This window comes from Onychomys torridus, chromosome 15 (genome assembly GCF_903995425.1).
Source record: "Onychomys torridus chromosome 15, mOncTor1.1, whole genome shotgun sequence".
Taxonomy (NCBI): Eukaryota; Metazoa; Chordata; class Mammalia; order Rodentia; family Cricetidae; genus Onychomys; species Onychomys torridus.
The window spans coordinates 77,972,942-77,990,853 of NC_050457.1; the positions used below are offsets into that span (position 1 = coordinate 77,972,942).

General features: G+C 35.7%; 1 protein-coding gene across 1 annotated transcript in view; it reads right to left on the minus strand.

Annotated features, from left to right (window-relative positions):
* Positions 1-478: 478 nt before the first annotated feature.
* Positions 479-17,912, minus strand: part of LOC118596292 (zinc finger protein 420-like) — a 34,326-nt gene continuing 16,892 nt past the window's right edge. The window contains exons 2-6 of the mRNA XM_036207098.1: positions 17,244-17,337; positions 13,294-13,549; positions 4,613-4,733; positions 4,016-4,111; positions 479-2,151 (exon numbers count right to left, since the gene is read on the minus strand). Of these exons, the coding sequence (XP_036062991.1) occupies positions 956-2,151; positions 4,016-4,111; positions 4,613-4,733; positions 13,294-13,308 (1,428 nt within the window). The 5' untranslated portion in view covers positions 13,309-13,549; positions 17,244-17,337 and the 3' untranslated portion in view covers positions 479-955. The remainder of the gene's footprint in view (positions 2,152-4,015; positions 4,112-4,612; positions 4,734-13,293; positions 13,550-17,243; positions 17,338-17,912) is intronic.

Sequence of the window (17,912 nt, forward strand, 5' to 3'; positions counted from 1 at the left end):
ATCCCTGAATAAAATAGAATATTCTAATTTAAGATAGAATAATATGTTATTCAATATATAACAGTGACAATACATTAAGAAACACCTTTATTAAGACAATTAAACTTCACAATCTATGTTTCCAAATCTAACATATGGTTTCTGGAAAAAAGTAACTATCAAGAACCAGTTTTGTTCTTTTGATACAATCATTCGAGAGCTATGCTTCATTCAGTTTTGAAAAGTGAGGCTACATAGTAAATTTGGTTTTATAACAAATTGATATCCTTACAGAGGAAAGTTATTTGAAGATTCTGATGTCTGTGATATTTCTTTCATTATATCAAATAATGAAGCTCTATAAATTAAATTATAAGCACTCCCAAGTTTTTTCTTTTTCTTTTCCGGACAGGGTTTCTCTGTGTAACAGTCCTAGCTGTCCTGGAACTTGCTTTTTGACCAGGCTGGCCTAAAACTCACAGAGATCTAGCTGCCTCTGTCTCCTGAGTGCTGGAATTATAGGTGTGTGCCACCATGCCTGGCTTCCTTCAAGTTTTTGTGACATTCCATGTATTCATTGGATTTATGTTATAATAATTTCCTTACATTCAGTAAGATTTGAGGTGTCAGCAAAGGCTTGGCTATCTTCTTATTAGTTACATGTTTTGTAGTATACTTTGTTTTTCTGAGCTATAAATATTAGACTAAATTCCTTCCAGTCATTACATGTATAAAGTTTCTATCTAATATGAATTCATTGATGGTTAATGAAGATCAAGCTTCAGCTAAAGGCTGTGCAACATTATTTATATGTGCAAGGTTTCTCATCAATACAAAAATCTCTGGTGTTGATTATGGCATGAAGAATAAAGGATTTGCCACATGATTTTAACTTGCAGTGTTTCTACTATGCATAAAATTTTGATATTACATAAGTATAAAACAATTGTTAAATACTTTGCTACCCTCTTTGCATTTACAGGGTTTCTCTCCAGTATGTATGGATTCTTTGGTATTGAGTAAGGGCTTTGCAATTATTAAAAGCTTTGCCATAATCTTCATATTTGTAGAGTTTTTCTCTAGTATGAATTCTTTGGTGTTGTTTAAGATTTGAAGAACAGTTAAAGCCCTGGCTACATTCTTTGCATTTGTAGGGTTTCTCTCCAGTATGAATTCTTTGGTGTTGACTAAGAGCTGAACAATTATTAAAGGCTTTGCCACATTTTTCACACTTGTAGGGTTTCTCTCCAGTATGGATTCTTTGGTGTTGAATAAGGGCTGAAAAATTATTAAAGGCTTTGCTACATTCTTCACATCTATAGGGTTTCTCTCCAGTATGAATTCTTTGATGATAATTTAGGTGTGAAGACGAGTTAAAGGCCTTGCCACATTCTTTGCATTTGTAGGGTTTCTCTCCAGTATGAATTCTTTGGTGATGAGTAAGGCTTGAACTATTATTAAAGGCTTTGCCACATTCTTCACATTTGTAGGGTTTCTCTCCAGTATGAATTCTTTGGTGTTGAATTAGGGCTGAACAATTATTAAATGCTTTGTCACATTCTTTACATGTATAGGGTTTTTCTCCAGTATGAATTCTCTGATGTCGAGTGAGATAAGAGACCATGGTAAAGGCTTTGCCACATTCTTTACATTTGTAGGGTTTATCTCCAGTATGAAGTATCTGATGATAATTAAGGTATGAAGAACAGTTAAAGGCCTTGCCACATTCCTTGCATTTGTAAAGTTTTTCACCTGTATGAATTCTCTGATGCCTATACAGGTGTGAAGAACAATTAAAGGCCAAGTCACATTCTTTACATTTGTAGGGTTTCTCTCCAGTATGAATTCTTTGATGTTGGGTAAGGCTTGAAGACCAGTTAAAAGCTTTACCACATTCTGTGCATTTATAGGGTTTCTCACCAGTATGAATTCTTTGATGCTTATACAGGTGTGAAGAACAGTTAAATGCTTGACCACATTGTTCACATTTGTAGGGTTTCTCTCCAGTATGAATTCTTTGATGTGGGATGAGGCTTGAAGAACAGCTAAAAGCTTTGCCACACTGTTCACATTTGTAGGGTTTCTCTCCAGTATGAATTCTCTGGTGTTGAATAAGGAGTGAATTCCGAACAAAGGCCTTGTCACATTCTTTACATTTATAAGGTTTTGTTACTATTGAATAAATAATAAGGTATCAATAAGAACAATAATCTTTATATTTATAATGTTTATTGTTAACATTGGATAATTTTATTCAGTTACATTTTTATATGACATTTACCCTCCCATGAGTCATAAAATATAGAATGTAAAATATATTTCTATACCCCAAATCATTGCAGCATCACTCAGAAAATACCACAGTTGGAAACAACCTAAATTTCCATTGTACCAAAAAGATGAAGACAATATGGAATATACAAACAATGGAACACTATTCTACCCTTTAAAAGGTAATCATGTACTATCTACCATAAGGATGAATCTTAAAGGTGCTATGAAAAATGAAATAAAACCTATTACATAAAGACATATGACCTGAATTACTTGAAGATTCTATAGTAATAAAACTTATAAAACTGACAGTAGAATGCTGAATGTAATAAATTATATGGAGAAAAAAGTACAGTTTCTTTCATAAGTATAGAGTTTTTTCAAAAGCAAAAACATTTTCTAAAAAATATATTGCAAAACAATTTGAATAAACATACTCAAAGTATTCAAGATACTTTTATGCAATTGGAATAAATTCAAAAGTATTAATTTATAATTATATAATTTATCTGAAAATCATGGAAAATTTCAGTAAGGGCAACATGTTCATAAACAGATGATAAATATAGCATAATTTCTATCTGGCAGTAGGAAGCAACTATTGTATAGTATGAAAACATAGGAACAGGTAAATGAAAATTAAGTTCTATTGGAAATATACAGTTAACAGATATTTTTCTTTGTCTTATATTTTCTTAACTGTAATACAACCAGAATATGCCTAAACATATTATCAACTTATTTGTGAAAAGCTAGACCAAAAAAAAAAAAAAAACCCAACAACCCACAGAAAACAGATTTCCAAATAAGACAAGGAGAATCTTGAACCCATAAAATCCTGAAAGAATACAAAAAAAATTATTTAAAAAGTTCATCCAATTATGTATCCTTTTTGGCTGGGACTATGAAAACACATGCATTTTAAATCATTGGTGTAGAGAGATTGAAAAATAATTGTACATTCACAGAGAGCTTGGAGGAGACAATTTTGATCAATGAGCATATAGATAAAATTAGAGAAACTCTGAAAGTGGAGGATTTTCTGTCCCACCCATTCTCACAGCCACTTTTAAAATAATCACCCAGAGGCTTAATATTACTTGGAAATGCTTGGTTGATAGCTCAAGTTTATTACTAGTTACCTCTTACATTTAAATTAACCCATTTCTATTCATCTATGTATTGCCATGTGGTTGTGGCATTACTGATATAAGGGCATCTGGCTTCTTTGGTGGCTGGCTGGCATTTCCCTTGACTCTGCCCTTCTTCTCCTGTATCTCTGCTTGGATTTCCCACCTGGCTCTATCCTGCCTTGCCATAGGCCAAAGCAGCTTTATTTATCAACCAATGAGAGCAACACATATTCACAGCACACAGAAAGACATCCCATATCAAAACCTATTTGCGGCTACTATATTATAAAGATTTGACACAGTGGTCTTTAGAAGTATCTGTGAATTGTCTGAACTCTACACAGCAATGAAACCTCTATCAGGATGTAGCTCTTCATAGGCAAAAGGGAATACTTTGTTAGTCACTATGAATGTGGGTAGAGATCACTGGAGGGGAAGAACATGACTCAGAGGACTTCAAAGTATGATAGAGATCCATATGAAATGTCCTTGTTTGATAGTTAAGAGAAATAAATGGAGACTCCTAAAATTATTTCCATGAAACAGCTTCTCAGTCCACATTATAAAAGCATTCTGTTGGATTTCTGAACCTCTCATCTGCATCCTCTCACTCATACATTCCTACATACCTGGGTACATGGTTACTGTTGCTTGTTGTTTCACATGCCAAGGCTGTTTTCTTTGTTCCAGAAATGTGATCAGATATGGCTTAGAGAAAGCAAGACCTGTTTGTAGAAAAATGTTGCTTTGTGTTGGTCTCTGGAAAATCAGCATTTCTATCCTAGTATTTGCTTATAACAAAAGATGACATAAATGAAAGCATGTAGGAAAAAATCCATTCCTCTAAATCTTTCGTGATATGTATAGTAGAATACAAAGGAAGATTTTTACAATTTGAAGATCTTGAGCTTTATTTACAAATACAGAAAATTTAACATTAAAGGGTGTATTGTTTTAAGATTGTATGGTATGTCTCATGCAACTTAATTTCTAAAATTACCACTAGAGTGAAGGATTCATAATTTAAAAACAAAAAGGGTTAAAAATAGAAGGAATATAATAAACTTATCTAATTTATTCTTAGCCACCCTTCCTTCTATTTTTCCTTAAAAGCAGAAATATGAAATTCATCAATATAAAGCATAAGCTCCCATGAAATATTCTACAAAGAAAGGCATTGAAATATTGACAGTGATTTAAGAATTCAATAGGGGAGTGATACTCACCCAGAGAGACAAGGTTGCTGTAATTCTCTAACATCACATCACTATACAAATCCCACTGTGCAGGGCCCAGGCATTCATACTCCTCTGGAGAGAAATCAATGGCTACATCTCTGAATGACAACTGCCCCGATACAGAAATAAATTATTTGCATAAGGTAAGTAATTATCAATCAATAAAGTTATATACTTGCTGAGTGCCTAATTTTACCAAAGATGAAAGGAGAGCTAGAAGTGGTTCAAATCTAAGTAATATTAATCAATAAAATTCTTTGATATGTAGGAATGTTGTCTTATGTATTTAATGAAAAAATGATATAAGATCCACCAAAACTCATATTTTTAGTGAAATATAATGTAAACTAGAAGAATCCACACTATATATAGTGTGTGCTAAATTTGTATTATACTATATAAATTGTATATCTTTCACATGGAAGCACATTAGTGATAAGTTAGAACACTAAATTTTTAAAAAATATATATAATCATGAATAGGAAATGTAATTAAAATGCATATTCAGATGCAACAACTCTGGGCTAAGTTCTGAGTTTCTGAATACGTACAGATCTAAGTATTGATATCAGTGACTAATCTGAATAGCCATGATAAAATTGAATTTCAAGAATTTAACTAAGTTAGACATTAAAAACATAGAAAGTACAGCAATAATACCTTTAGAATATTAAAATACACTGCATGTCATTTATCTCCTGAAACATTTATCTTTTTTATGATCAAAAGTCTAAAACCATACCTTCAATCTTTTTGAAAAGTATGTAACTAGTACCTGTGGTCACCATTCTGTATGACAGTACTCTTGTCTTGCTTCCTCCTAAAAGTATACTAGTACCAATTTTCATTCCCTGATATCACTGGCTTCTGGGAAATATCATTAACCTTCAATTTCTGAGATCAAATTTTGATTGAGACAAAGTGGCATTTATCTTTCTTTCAGGCATTTATCTGCCTGAATTATTTTAAGATTTACCCAGTTTGCTACAAATGACAGGATTTCATTCTGCTTCATATGTGAATAGTATTCCATTATACATATATACCACAACTTCTTGGTAATATTTTTCTTTTCTCACATCATTTTGCTAAAAATTTAGACAGTTATAAAAATAACAATTCAACTAAGTTTATATGACCTCAAAAGTATAGAAAAAGGAACATTTAAAAAAGAGCAAAAAGTCAAGTGTTTGTGCCAAAAATAATCTTTAAAATAATTATATAGCAAAAAAAGATTAAAGAAAACCTATTACAAAGTCAGACAAAGAAAACTGCTCAAATAATATTTATAGCTGATATAGCATGTATAAAAATAGAGCTAAATATTAGGAAAAAATTTTAATGTCTTTGAAAACAAGGAATATGATAATAAGGGCTAGAGAGATTACTCACTAGGTAAAGAACAGCTTGAGTTCCATCCCTCATACCTGCATGAAGGAAGGAGAAAAGACTCCTGCAAGTTGCCCTTAGACCTCTACATGTACTGTATTCTTTTTCTTCTCTCTCTCTCTCTCTCTCTCTCTCTCTCTCTCTCTCTCACTTGAACTCAACACTAAATAAATAAATAAATAAATAAATAAATAAACAAACAAACAAATAAATAAATGTTAATAAAAAGAAATATGTCATAAAAGGAGATAGGATGATATGGGGTAGGTGCATGTAAGGGCACAAGGAAGAGAAGAAGAAAGGGGCATCAACAAACCAATAATCCAATTAAAAATGGAGTACAGATATAAAGAGAATTCTCAACAGAAGAATCTCAAATGGCTGAGAAACACTTAAGATGTTCAATATCTTTATCCATCAGGGAACTGCAAATCAAAATGACTCTACAATTCCATCTTACACCTGTCAAAATAGCTAAGATCAAAAACACAAGTGACAGCTCATGCTGGAAAAGATGTGGAGCAAGGGGAACTCTCCTCCATTGCTGGTGGGAGTGCAAACTTGTACCACCAGCCACTTTGGAAATCAGTGTGGTGGTTTCTCAGAAAACTGGGAATCAATCTACCACAAGACCCAGTGTATCTTAAAGTTTTCCTGTGTTCCACCCGGTCCACAGCCTCTCGGACCCAAGTAAACACACAGAGGCTTATATTAATTAAAACTGCTCAGCCATTATCTTAGGCTTACCACTGACTAACTCTTATATTTAAACTCAGCCCATTTCTGTTCATCTGTATGTCACCATGTACTCCATGGCTTTGTCTGTGTTCCATTACATGCTGCTCCCTGGAGGGCAGGCTGGTGTCTCCTCACTCAGCCTTCTTCTTGCCAGAATTCTCCTTGTCTGCTTATCCCGCCTAGACTTCCTCCCTGGCTACTGGCCAATCAGCATTTTGTCAACCATTCAGAGCAACACATATTCACAGCATACAGAACATCCCACAGCACCTCCCCTTTTCTGGCTGGGTGGGACACAGAAAAACTTCAGCTACAACCCAGCTATACCACTCTTGGGCATATACCCAAAGGTTGCTCAATCATACCATAATGACACTTGCACAACTACATTCATAGCAACTTTATTTGTAATAGTCAGAACCTGGAAACAACCTAGATATCCCTCAACCAAGGAATGGATAAAGAAAATGTAGTACATTTACACAGTGGAGTATTAATCAGCTGTTAAAACAATTACATCAGGAAATTTTAAGGCAAATGGATGGACTAGAAAAAAATCATCCTAAGTGAGGTAACCCAGACAAAACAAACATGGTATCTACTCACTCATAAGTAGATATTAGCTGTAAGATAAAGAATAACATGCTATAATCCACAGACCCATGGAGACTAGGTAACAAGGAGGGTTCATTGGGGGGAATGCCTGGATCTCCTTGGGAAGAGTATAAAATAGAGTTTTGTGAGTGGACTGAAGGTAGGTGGGAATGGGAACATGAGTGATCAAGTTAGGGAGAGGAATGGAGGAGGAGACTACTTGAAGAGACTACTAGAAAGGGGCTACATTTCAGGGTCAGGTAAAAACCTGGTTCAAGGGAATCTCCCAAGAATCTACAAGGATGTCCCCAGCTAAGACTCCTAGCAATAGCGGAGATATAGCCTGAACTGGCCATCTCCTGTGACCATATTGATACCTAGCCCAACTGTCATCAGAGAGGCTTCATCTAGCAATTGATGGAAAAAAGAAACAAGAAAACTCAGAGAATCAACTAACCTGGGCTGATAGGAGCTCACAGAGACCAAATCAACAGCCAAGGAGCCTGCATGGGACTGACCTAGGCACTCTGCACATATGTTACAGTTGTGTAACTTGGTCCTCTTGTGGGATTCCTAACAGTGGAACAGTGGCTGTCTCCAACTCTTTTACTTGCTTTTAAGCCCCTACTCCTCATATTGGGTCACCTTGACTAACCTTAATACATAGGGAAGTGCTTAGTCTTACTGCAATTTGATATGCCATGTTGTGTTGATACTCATGGGACACCTGCCCTTTCCTGAACAGGAATGGAGGGGGAGTGAATTAGGGAGAGGGAATAGAGGGGGTGGGAGGGCTGGGAGGAGTGGAAGGAGGGGAAGCTATGGCCAAAATGTGAAATAAATTAATTTATCAAAAAAAGAAAATGCCATAATGACACCCAATACTGTGTATGCTAATTTTAAAAAATTACAAATATGAAAACATAAATGACACTAGACATATTTAAGAAAAGCAACTATAAATATGCTATAGTTTCTCAATCATAGATTCTTGGTTATTTAATTTCATTTATTATTCATTTTGAGTTACATCTTACAATTTTTCTATTGTCAACTTGCTGATAACTATTTTTTGCTTTAATATTATACATAACATTACTACTTCACAGTACATTTATGAAGCCAAATATCACTGTTGTTTATAAAACTCAAAGTTGACACCCATCACATATTCTAATAAACTCATTTTGTAAAGCAACACATTTTTGGTTTTGATATTTTTTTATAGTAAACTTTTCAATTACAAACCTAAAGTATTTGAAAGATGTTCCAAGGATAAATATAATAGAACTGATAAAATATAAACTAACTGTGAGGCTTAATGAATAAAACCACCAGAGCTGTGCTAAGGCCTAAAGGCAAAGCTTTTTTTTTTTTTTTTTTTTGGTTTTTCAAGACAGGGTTTCTCTGTGTAGCTTTGCGCCTTTCCTGGAACTTGCTTTGTAGACCAGACTGGCCTCAAACCTACAGAGATCTGCCTGTAAAGGCAAAGCTTTAAGGGACGAACTGCCAGGCTGTCTCCAAGAAGAAGGAGAGCTTCCTTGCAAAAAGGGGAGTTTTATGGGGTGGTTTAAGTTGGGTGGGAGAGTGGCAGGAGAACACTATGGGAAAAGGAACTGTTGCAGGTAAAGGCGGCTGCTGTATGCAAAATGTTATATGCGCGGGGGCTCTGGCCATTAGGATAGGAAGGAGGTCATGGTCAAACTCTTCTGTTGAGATAAGGCATCAAGAAGACTTCTGACAACTACAGAATGTTCAGTCTCCATTTCCCCAAAGGCGCTGGGTCCCATATGGGTCATCCATCTTGGTGTCTTAGGTAATTCCCTCTTGGCAAAAGATCTGGGCCAGCTCAACACTAACTACAGGTATTAGTATAATACAAGGTAGCATAAAAACATATTATAATAAGAGCAACAATAATGCACATAATAATGGTTTATGGACAAATGTGACCTATTCTACTTTTTTTTTTTTTTTTTTTTTTTGGTTTTTCGAGACAGGGTTTCTCTGTGTAGCTTTGCGCCTTTCCTGGAACTCGCTCTGGAGACCAGGCTGGCCTCAAACTCACAAAGATCCACCTGCCTCTGCCTCCCGAGTGCTGGGATTAAAGGCGTGCACTACCAACGCCTGGCACTACTTTTTAAAATTATTTTTATTGCTTTATAATTTCATACATGCATATGACATTTTGATTAAAATCCCCCCATTCCTTTCCTGTCACTTCCTGTGCTTTGTTTCAAACTCACTGAGCTCACTTTGTGCTAACTTATAGACATGGATATACAACATTTACTAAAGTATATGTTGTTTCCTTATGAACATATCACTGGAAAAAACTCTTACTCTACCAGCAGACATCACTTGACAATAGCTTCTTAGCTAGGAAGTGTGGATTAATTTACCCTTTCCCCTTCCCTGCTGGAATTTTGGCTGATTTCATCTTGTATAGAACTTAAACATGCAGTGATAGCCACTGAGAGTTCATGTGTTTAGTAACCCTTACATGCACAGCAAAATTTTTCTGTAGATGTCTACTACCCCTGGCTTTTAAAAATCTTCCCCCTCTTCTGTAATGATTCCTGAGCTTTGTGATAAGGGGGTGTGACATAGATGTCACATTTAGAGCTAAGCATATCACAGACTGAATCCCCATATTAATTGTCATCTACTATAAAAGAAACTTCTCAGATGAGGGTTGATGATTCCCTATCTATACACTTGGTCTAAGGCTAAGAACTTAAGGGGGAATTTTATATCCATTTAAGAGAGTAACAGTAGTATGTTCTCCCCTATGACTTAGGCAGCCATGGATTTTTTTTTTTTTCAGTTATAGTACCAGGCATGAGTTCCATCTTGTGTCCCATATTTTAAATCCAAGCAGAAAGTGGTTGGTTATTCCCCTAACACTCACACAAGTAAAGCATATCTTTCCAGGCAAGTAGTTATTGTAGGTCACAGAGTTCACAGCTGGGTAAAACTTGCTGTGGAATAATCCTGTACACTGTGAATATGTATTATTCTCATTGGTTAATAAAAAAGCTGATTGGCTGATAGCTGGGCAGGAAGAGATTGGGTAAAGGTGGATGGAATCTGGAGTTGTCAGCCAGATGGAGAACAAGACAGACACACAAAATGGGACAGAGGTAAAAGTCATGAGTCTTGTGGCAATATATAGATTAATAGGAGTGGGTTAATTTAAGTTGTAAGAACTAGTTAAAATAAACCTGAGTTATTGGCTGAACATTTATAATTCATATTCAGTCTCTGAGTTGGTTATTTGGGATTGGCCAGTTGGGACAGGAAACGTCCATTTACAAAGACTCTTGATTATCTTTCTCTCTCAATATCATACCTAATACCTTCTAGAACTATGAAAACTAAATAAGGATGAAGCTTTCTGCTTAGTACTAGTTACATTTTTCCAAGTCCTATGACTTAAGTGTGTGGTGTTTTTAGCAATAGGATCTTACCATCATGTTCTAGAGGATAACCAAGAAACTATTCTAATTCTGGTTCCCAAAGAAATAGTTTATAATAAAAGTTTATATTTAGAACTCAATGAATGCATTGTCTCATTTCCATGGGTCTGCTGCTGAATTTATTTCTAAAGTGTAAAGTGTCCTTCATAAGTAGTTAGCGGAAGTTGACACAAAAAGATTCACTAAATTTATATATGGAAACTCAGTTTGAGTGCATAACAATATGAACTTTGAGAAATATAAACTGACAACTATCTATTGCTAATATAGACTAAATATTGAACTATGGTTAAAGTTTACATAGAACCTCAAGGTGGAAAGGCGATTTTTTTTTCCAAGACAGGGTTTCTCTGTGTAGTTTTGGTTCCTATCCTGGATCTTGCTCTGTAGACCAGGCTGGCCTTGAATTTACAGATATCTGCCTGGCTCTGCCTCCTGAATGCTGGGATTAAAGGCATGTGCCACCACTGCCTGGCCTGAAAGGTGATTTTAATTTCACCTTAAATATACTACTATTATGTATCTAGGAATTAGTTTCTAGCTTCTGCCCCAGAAGAAATTCCATCCTTAAACATTATGCTGAGGAATTATTTAAAACACTGGTAAGAATGGCAAGAGGCTTTGTCAGGTAGAGTAGCTTTTGCATTTAGGTGTTCTGATATGGGTGGAGGTCTGCAGTTTCATCACACTCCTAATGTGTCAAAATGCAAATCTTTTTGAAAACCCTAAGCAGTAAGACTTAGAGATGGAGCACAGTATGTGAAAGCACACTTTCATCTGAATCATGTGAAATCCACGATCCAGAATAATGAGGGCATCCCTCCATGACCAGCAGAGGCTCATTTTAGCAGGCAAGCAGTAGGATGAATGCCACGCTCCTTTTGATTACAACATACAGAAAGAGTCAAACCTGTATCTAGATCTCCGGCTGATGGGTGACTAATAATTCTTCAGTCTGCATTCCAGGTGGGCAATGATGGCATTACACTACACCATAGCCATTTGCTATGATTGAAGTTTAGAGATTCTAAGTTTCAGTAATAGCTAAAGAACCTCAGTTAAAAATATTAATAAGGGCTTTATTGTATGATTAAAATGATAATTAATATTTAACAATGTTTGGTGATGGTTGGTTAAGGTCAGGAAACTGATGAACATAATTGCCTTGACAGAAGGCTCCTAGGCATGTAGAATTCTAGGCAAAAATATTAGTAATTTTTAGAGGCTAAGAATGAAAACAAATGCTGGTATAATGGCATATACTTTTAATCCAGCACTTGGGAGGTAGAGACAGTCAGATCTCTATGAGTTTGAAGCTGGCCTAGTCTACATTACAAAACAGTGTTATAGGCCATCCAGAGCCACATAGTGAGACACCTTTAAAAAATGTAAACAAGTATCATGAAATTGAATCACAGTTAGAAAAGAGTAAAATTCATTTTTCAACCTAACAGAGAAGAATGTGAATAATGTACACATAAACATAAGATTCTATCAATGACAAGAACTATGTTGGTTCATATCAAATCCAATAGTAGATAAAAATATTTAATATTTGGTTATTTATCTTGACATATAGAACTCATTTCAGTGGCTAAGTCCCTTTATTGGTTTACTGCAGGTCTGAAGTTGTACGCCTACGTCACTGCCATCATCTCAACCTTAGAGCTGCTTTGTTTTCTTCTTTGCAATCTTTATCATCACTCATTATTATAGTTAGGTTCTTTCATGAGTCTTCTGCAAGCCTGAAGCTGTGTTTCTGAAAATTTTCATAGTGCAATTTACTTTTCCTTGGTACTGTAAAGGAAGAGACTCTATTCCAAACCTTTCTAAGTTAGTTTGGGAAATGAGTAGCTTTCTCTTCAATGTGCTTTTATTGTCTCATGTGCATCAAGCTGATGGAGCAACAATGGATCATAAAAATAACATTGACAACTTCCTCAGGAGTACATAAAGGCCCATATATTCTCAATGGGAATGTAGTATATCAATGCTTTCCCATATACAGTTGTCTCAATGAAAATACTTTCAATACAACTGTTCAAGGTAATTGAAGGTAAGAATTATTCATGGCTTGGGGGACAAGGGTGAAAGAATGGGAGAAGATTCTGAATACAAGAAAGATATATTTTACAGAGATAACTTTGGCTATCATAGGAAGGAGAAAATAAGCATTTGAAATGATTACAAGGTGTATAAAAGTAAAGATTAACATGTTTTATTTATTTGTTTGTTTGTTACTTATTTGGTTTTTTTTCAAGACAGGGTTTCTCTGTGTAGCTTTGGAGTCTTCCTGGAACTCATTCTGTAGATCAGGCTAGCCTTGAACTCACAGAGATCCACCTGCCTCTGCCTCCTGAGTGCTGGGATTAAAGGTGTGTGCCACCACCACTTGGTCAAGATTTGTTTTAAATACAATGTACTTGGAGGGGGGGATTAAGACAGCCCTTGTCTTGGGTCACATTTACCTTAGAACCAGCCATTTCTTCTTTCTTCCCTGTGTTTCTTCCTGAATTTGACTCAAAAGACGGCAGATCATGTAGACTTTCACAGACCTCTTTTTGTAGGTTCAAGATTGATGTTAGCTTTCACTCAGGTGTTGAGGCATTTTTACTAATAGTTTTAAATAAGACAGTATTCAGCTTAAATCCAGAAAAACACTCAAGATCAGTGTTTCTATCTACATAAGGAGGGGAAAAATTATGAGGCGTTGATATTTCATACCTAAAAAGGAAAAGAAAGAAAAAGTTATCTATAACTTTCAGAAAATAAATGAATTTACTTGTTTTTCAATGACAACAACTATGAAGTGACCAATAAATCATATATAAACACTCTAGAATTGCCAATTCCCTCCCATATGACTTACTATTAAACTTCAATATCCAGGTAACAAGATAGAGGATCACCCATCAGCAGCCTTCAAAAGAGGACTTATTGTATTTTTGAATCATTGTAATAAATTTCAATTATAAGTTATCTTCTCTATTTTCTTAAATCCCCACACACACATTTTGCAGTCATAATGGAATAGAGATTTTTCTATTTATTTTCTCTGGTGGCATTACCAGTAAAGCATTGAAATTCCATTCAAAGTCACCTGCCAAGAATAATAATCTGAGAAAGTCATTTACTAATTACTGATGGAATATAAAGTCAATGTCCTAATTTGCTTTCTGCTGTTGTGATAATAAAGGCTTTATTTGGCTTATAGTTTACATTCCATCACTGAGGGGAGTCAAATCAGGAACCTGGGGCAACAACTGAAGCAGAGATCATGAGGAATGTTGCTTACTGTCTATGACTTCTTCAGCTTGGTGTATTATATAACCCAGGACCACTTGACCAGGGATGATGGCACTGGACACAATGGATTAGGCCAGTCCATATCAATCATTAATCAAGAAAATGCCCCACAGATGTGTCCATAGGGCAATCAGATGGAGGGTATTCCTTAATTGAGGTTCCCTCTTTCCAGGGGACTTTAGTTTTGTTGAGTTGACATAAACCAGTACAATCCCTAAAGAAGGATCTTGTTAAAGTACCCAAGAGTTTTACTGTTACCCTTCCTCCCATCCTCCCCACCAGAAGGACCTAAAGTATTTTACCAGGATTGCTGTAGATATCGCTCTGTATAAATAAAATGCTGTTTGGCCAGTGGCCAGGCAGGAAGTATAGGTGGGACAAGAGAGAAGAGAATTCTGGGAGGTGGAAGGCTAGGGGAGGAGACACTGCCAGCCATCACCATGACAAGAAAGAGATAAGGTACTGGTAAGCCTCGAGCCATGTGGTAAAGTATAGATTAATAGAAATGGGTTAATTTAAGATAAAAGAAGTAGGTAACAAGAAGCCTGCCACGGCCATACAGTTTGTAAGTAATATAAGTCTCTGTGCTTACTTGGTTGGGTCTGAGTGACTGTGGGCCTGGCAGGTGAGAGAGATTTGTCCTGTGGGCCAGGCAGGAAAACTCTAACTACACCAGGATAACTGTACAATAGGAAAGGGAAACAGATTTTCAGGGGTCTACTTCTGAACTCACTCTAATTTCAGGAGATGAATGCCATTAAAGAGATGCCTCCTTTACACTGGAACAAAAGGAAGACTGTTCCTCAGGGCAAGACCCTATGCAGCTAAGCTTCCAACATGTGAGAGCAAAAGTTTTTAGCTCCTAGAAAGCAAATGAAAACAAAAGCTGCTTATATGGTTCCATATGAGGGTCCATCCAAAGCTGGCAGCAGAATTTGGCAGTATTGCCCACATGGTGCTAGCTTTAAGAGTCCTGAAGTGAAGGGGTCATGCATTCTTTATCAATGGTCTCAGAGTGCAAAGGCCATGCCATGTGTTGCAAAGGAGTCCCCTGTGTGAAGGCCCTGAGAGATCAAGAGGCTGTGAGAGGTCGTTGTGTGAAGCTATGAAAGTGAAGCCTGGGTTTCACTGGAGATTGAAACTGAATCTGCATACAAGGAGAGTTGCATACAAGAAGTACAACTAGCCCAAGAGAGAGATGCATGTTGCAGGCAGCAAAGCTGTTGCAGAGTTATCCAAGCCCTCTTACACCTGGAATGGAGCTACATGATTTGGAGTTAAGAGCACTGACTGCTCTTCCAGAGAACCCAGGTTCAATCCCCAGCACTCACATGGCAACTCACAACTGTCTGTAACTGCAGTTCCATGGGACCCTCACACGACATACACATGGGCAAAACACTGATGCACATAAAATAAAAATAAAATAAAATAAAATGTTGGGAGTATGTAATTTGCCTTTTGATTTTACAGAAGGTTACAATTAAGAAGTTACCTTGAGTCTCAAAAGAAACTTTCGATTTTTAAACATTGTTGAAACTGTAAGAGACTATGGGGAATAAATGCCAGGAAATTGAATGTGGTGGTCTGAGTGAGAAATATCCCCCACAGGTCTGGGTATCTGAATACTTGGTTCCCATTTGGTGATGCTGTTTGGGGAGGTGGTGCAACCTTAGATTATATAGCCTTGTCCTACATCAACTCACTCTGCTTTATGCTAGTGGTAAAAGATGTGACCTCTCATCTTTGGATTCCTCTGCCATGCTTCCCCTCCATAACAGACTTTTATCTCTCTTGCACTCTAATTTAAAATATATTTCTTCTGTAGGTCATAATGTTTCATCACAGCAACAGAAAAATAACCAATACAATTTCTTTCTTTCTTTCTTTTATTTTTTTGAAGCACACCTTAACTTTGGAAGTGTTTGCTAATCTTTCACAGTCTAATAGATAAAACACTTATTTACAGGTAGTGAAAAATAAAAGCAGAAGTTAGTGAAAATGTATTTGCAAGATGATAAGCACCCTGGTGGCTCCAAACTTATGGTGATTCTCAGCTTTCCAAGTTCTTAATTTACAGGTATGAAGATGTAGAGACTTAAGAAAAGTGTAGGTTTGTGTCAGTTTTTAAAAAAAGAATAAGAAAAAAATGAAGGTAATACATGAAATATTTTATATAGCTATACAACATTTGTGTTGTAAGTATAATTACAAAGTGCCAGGAAGTTAAAAATTAAATTATCTTGGTGTGATGGTGCATGCCTTTAAATCTCAGCACTTGGGAGGTAGAGGTGGGTGGATCTCTTAGTTCTAGCAAGAGCTATATGGTAAGTCCCTGTCTTAAAACAAACAAAATAAAACAAAATTAAAAGTTTTATGAAGAAAAAAGGTGGGCCAGCAAGATGGCTCAGTGGGTGAAGGTACTGCACAAGACTGGCAACCTGATTTCCACCTCCAGAACACATGCAAAAAATAACTACAGAAAAGTTTTCCTCTGACCTTTATACTCTGGCACATGCACACACAAATAATAAATAATAAAGTTAAAAGATGTGATGGTTAATATTGTCACCCTGACAGGATTTAGACTCACCTAGGAGATGAACCTCTGGAAATATCTATGAATCTAGATTGCATTAATTAAGGCTGGAAGACCAAACCTGAATGTAGGTGGCATCATTTACTAGGCTGAGGTTTCAGACCAAATGAAAAGAAAAAAGTGAGCTGAGTATCAACATTCAGCGCTCTCTGCTTCCTGACCGAGAATATAGTGTGACCAGATTCCTGATACTATGAGTCTCCTGTCAGGATGGTCTGTATCTCAGACCTATGAGTCAAAATAAATTTTTCCTTCTTTAAATTGTTTTTGTCTTATATTTTATCAAAGCAACAAGAGAAGTAATGAGAACAAAAGAAAACAGTAATCATATATTATAAGAAAATGTTTTTAACAAATTTATTGTAGCTTTTAATAAATTTATTCTAGTACAGTACCTTAAAAGTCTATAATTACGTACACATTCATTCACCAATCCTTCACTATTTCACAGAGCAACTACTAGTACATGCAATGTTCACAGCAAGTGCCCCAGAAGAACCATTTTTACTGTACCTTTTCTATATTTGGATATGTTCACATATATTTGGAAAAAATCTTCACCAATTACACATCCAGTAGAGGATTAGTATCTAAAATATATAAATACCTAAGAAAATTGAAAATCAAAAAACAACATAATTTAAAAATGAGTATAAAATTAAGCAGAGTTTTCAAAAATGTTCAACATCCTTAGATATCAGAGAAATGCAAATCAAAAGTACTTTACAATTTTATTTTATACTAGTTAGAATGGCTAAGATCAATAAAACAAATGTCAGCTCATGCTGGTGAGAATGTGAGAAAAGGGGAAAACTTATTCATTGCCGGTGGGAGTGGAAACTTTTACAGCCATTATGGAAATCAGTGTTGCAGTGGTTCATCAGGAAGCTGGGAATAGACCTACTTCAAGATCCAGCTATACCATTCTTGCACATATACCTTAAGGATTTCAGAGATACCTGCTCATCCATGTTCACTGCTGCTATATTTATAACAAGCAGAAATTGGAAACATTCCAAATGCCTATCAACTGATGAACAAATAATGAAAATGTGGATTACACAGTATTATATTATTATTTAGTTGTTTATTATTATATATTATATATTATATATATTTATTATATTATTACTCAGCTGTTCAAAAATGAAATTATACAATATGCAGGTGTGATGACTATTC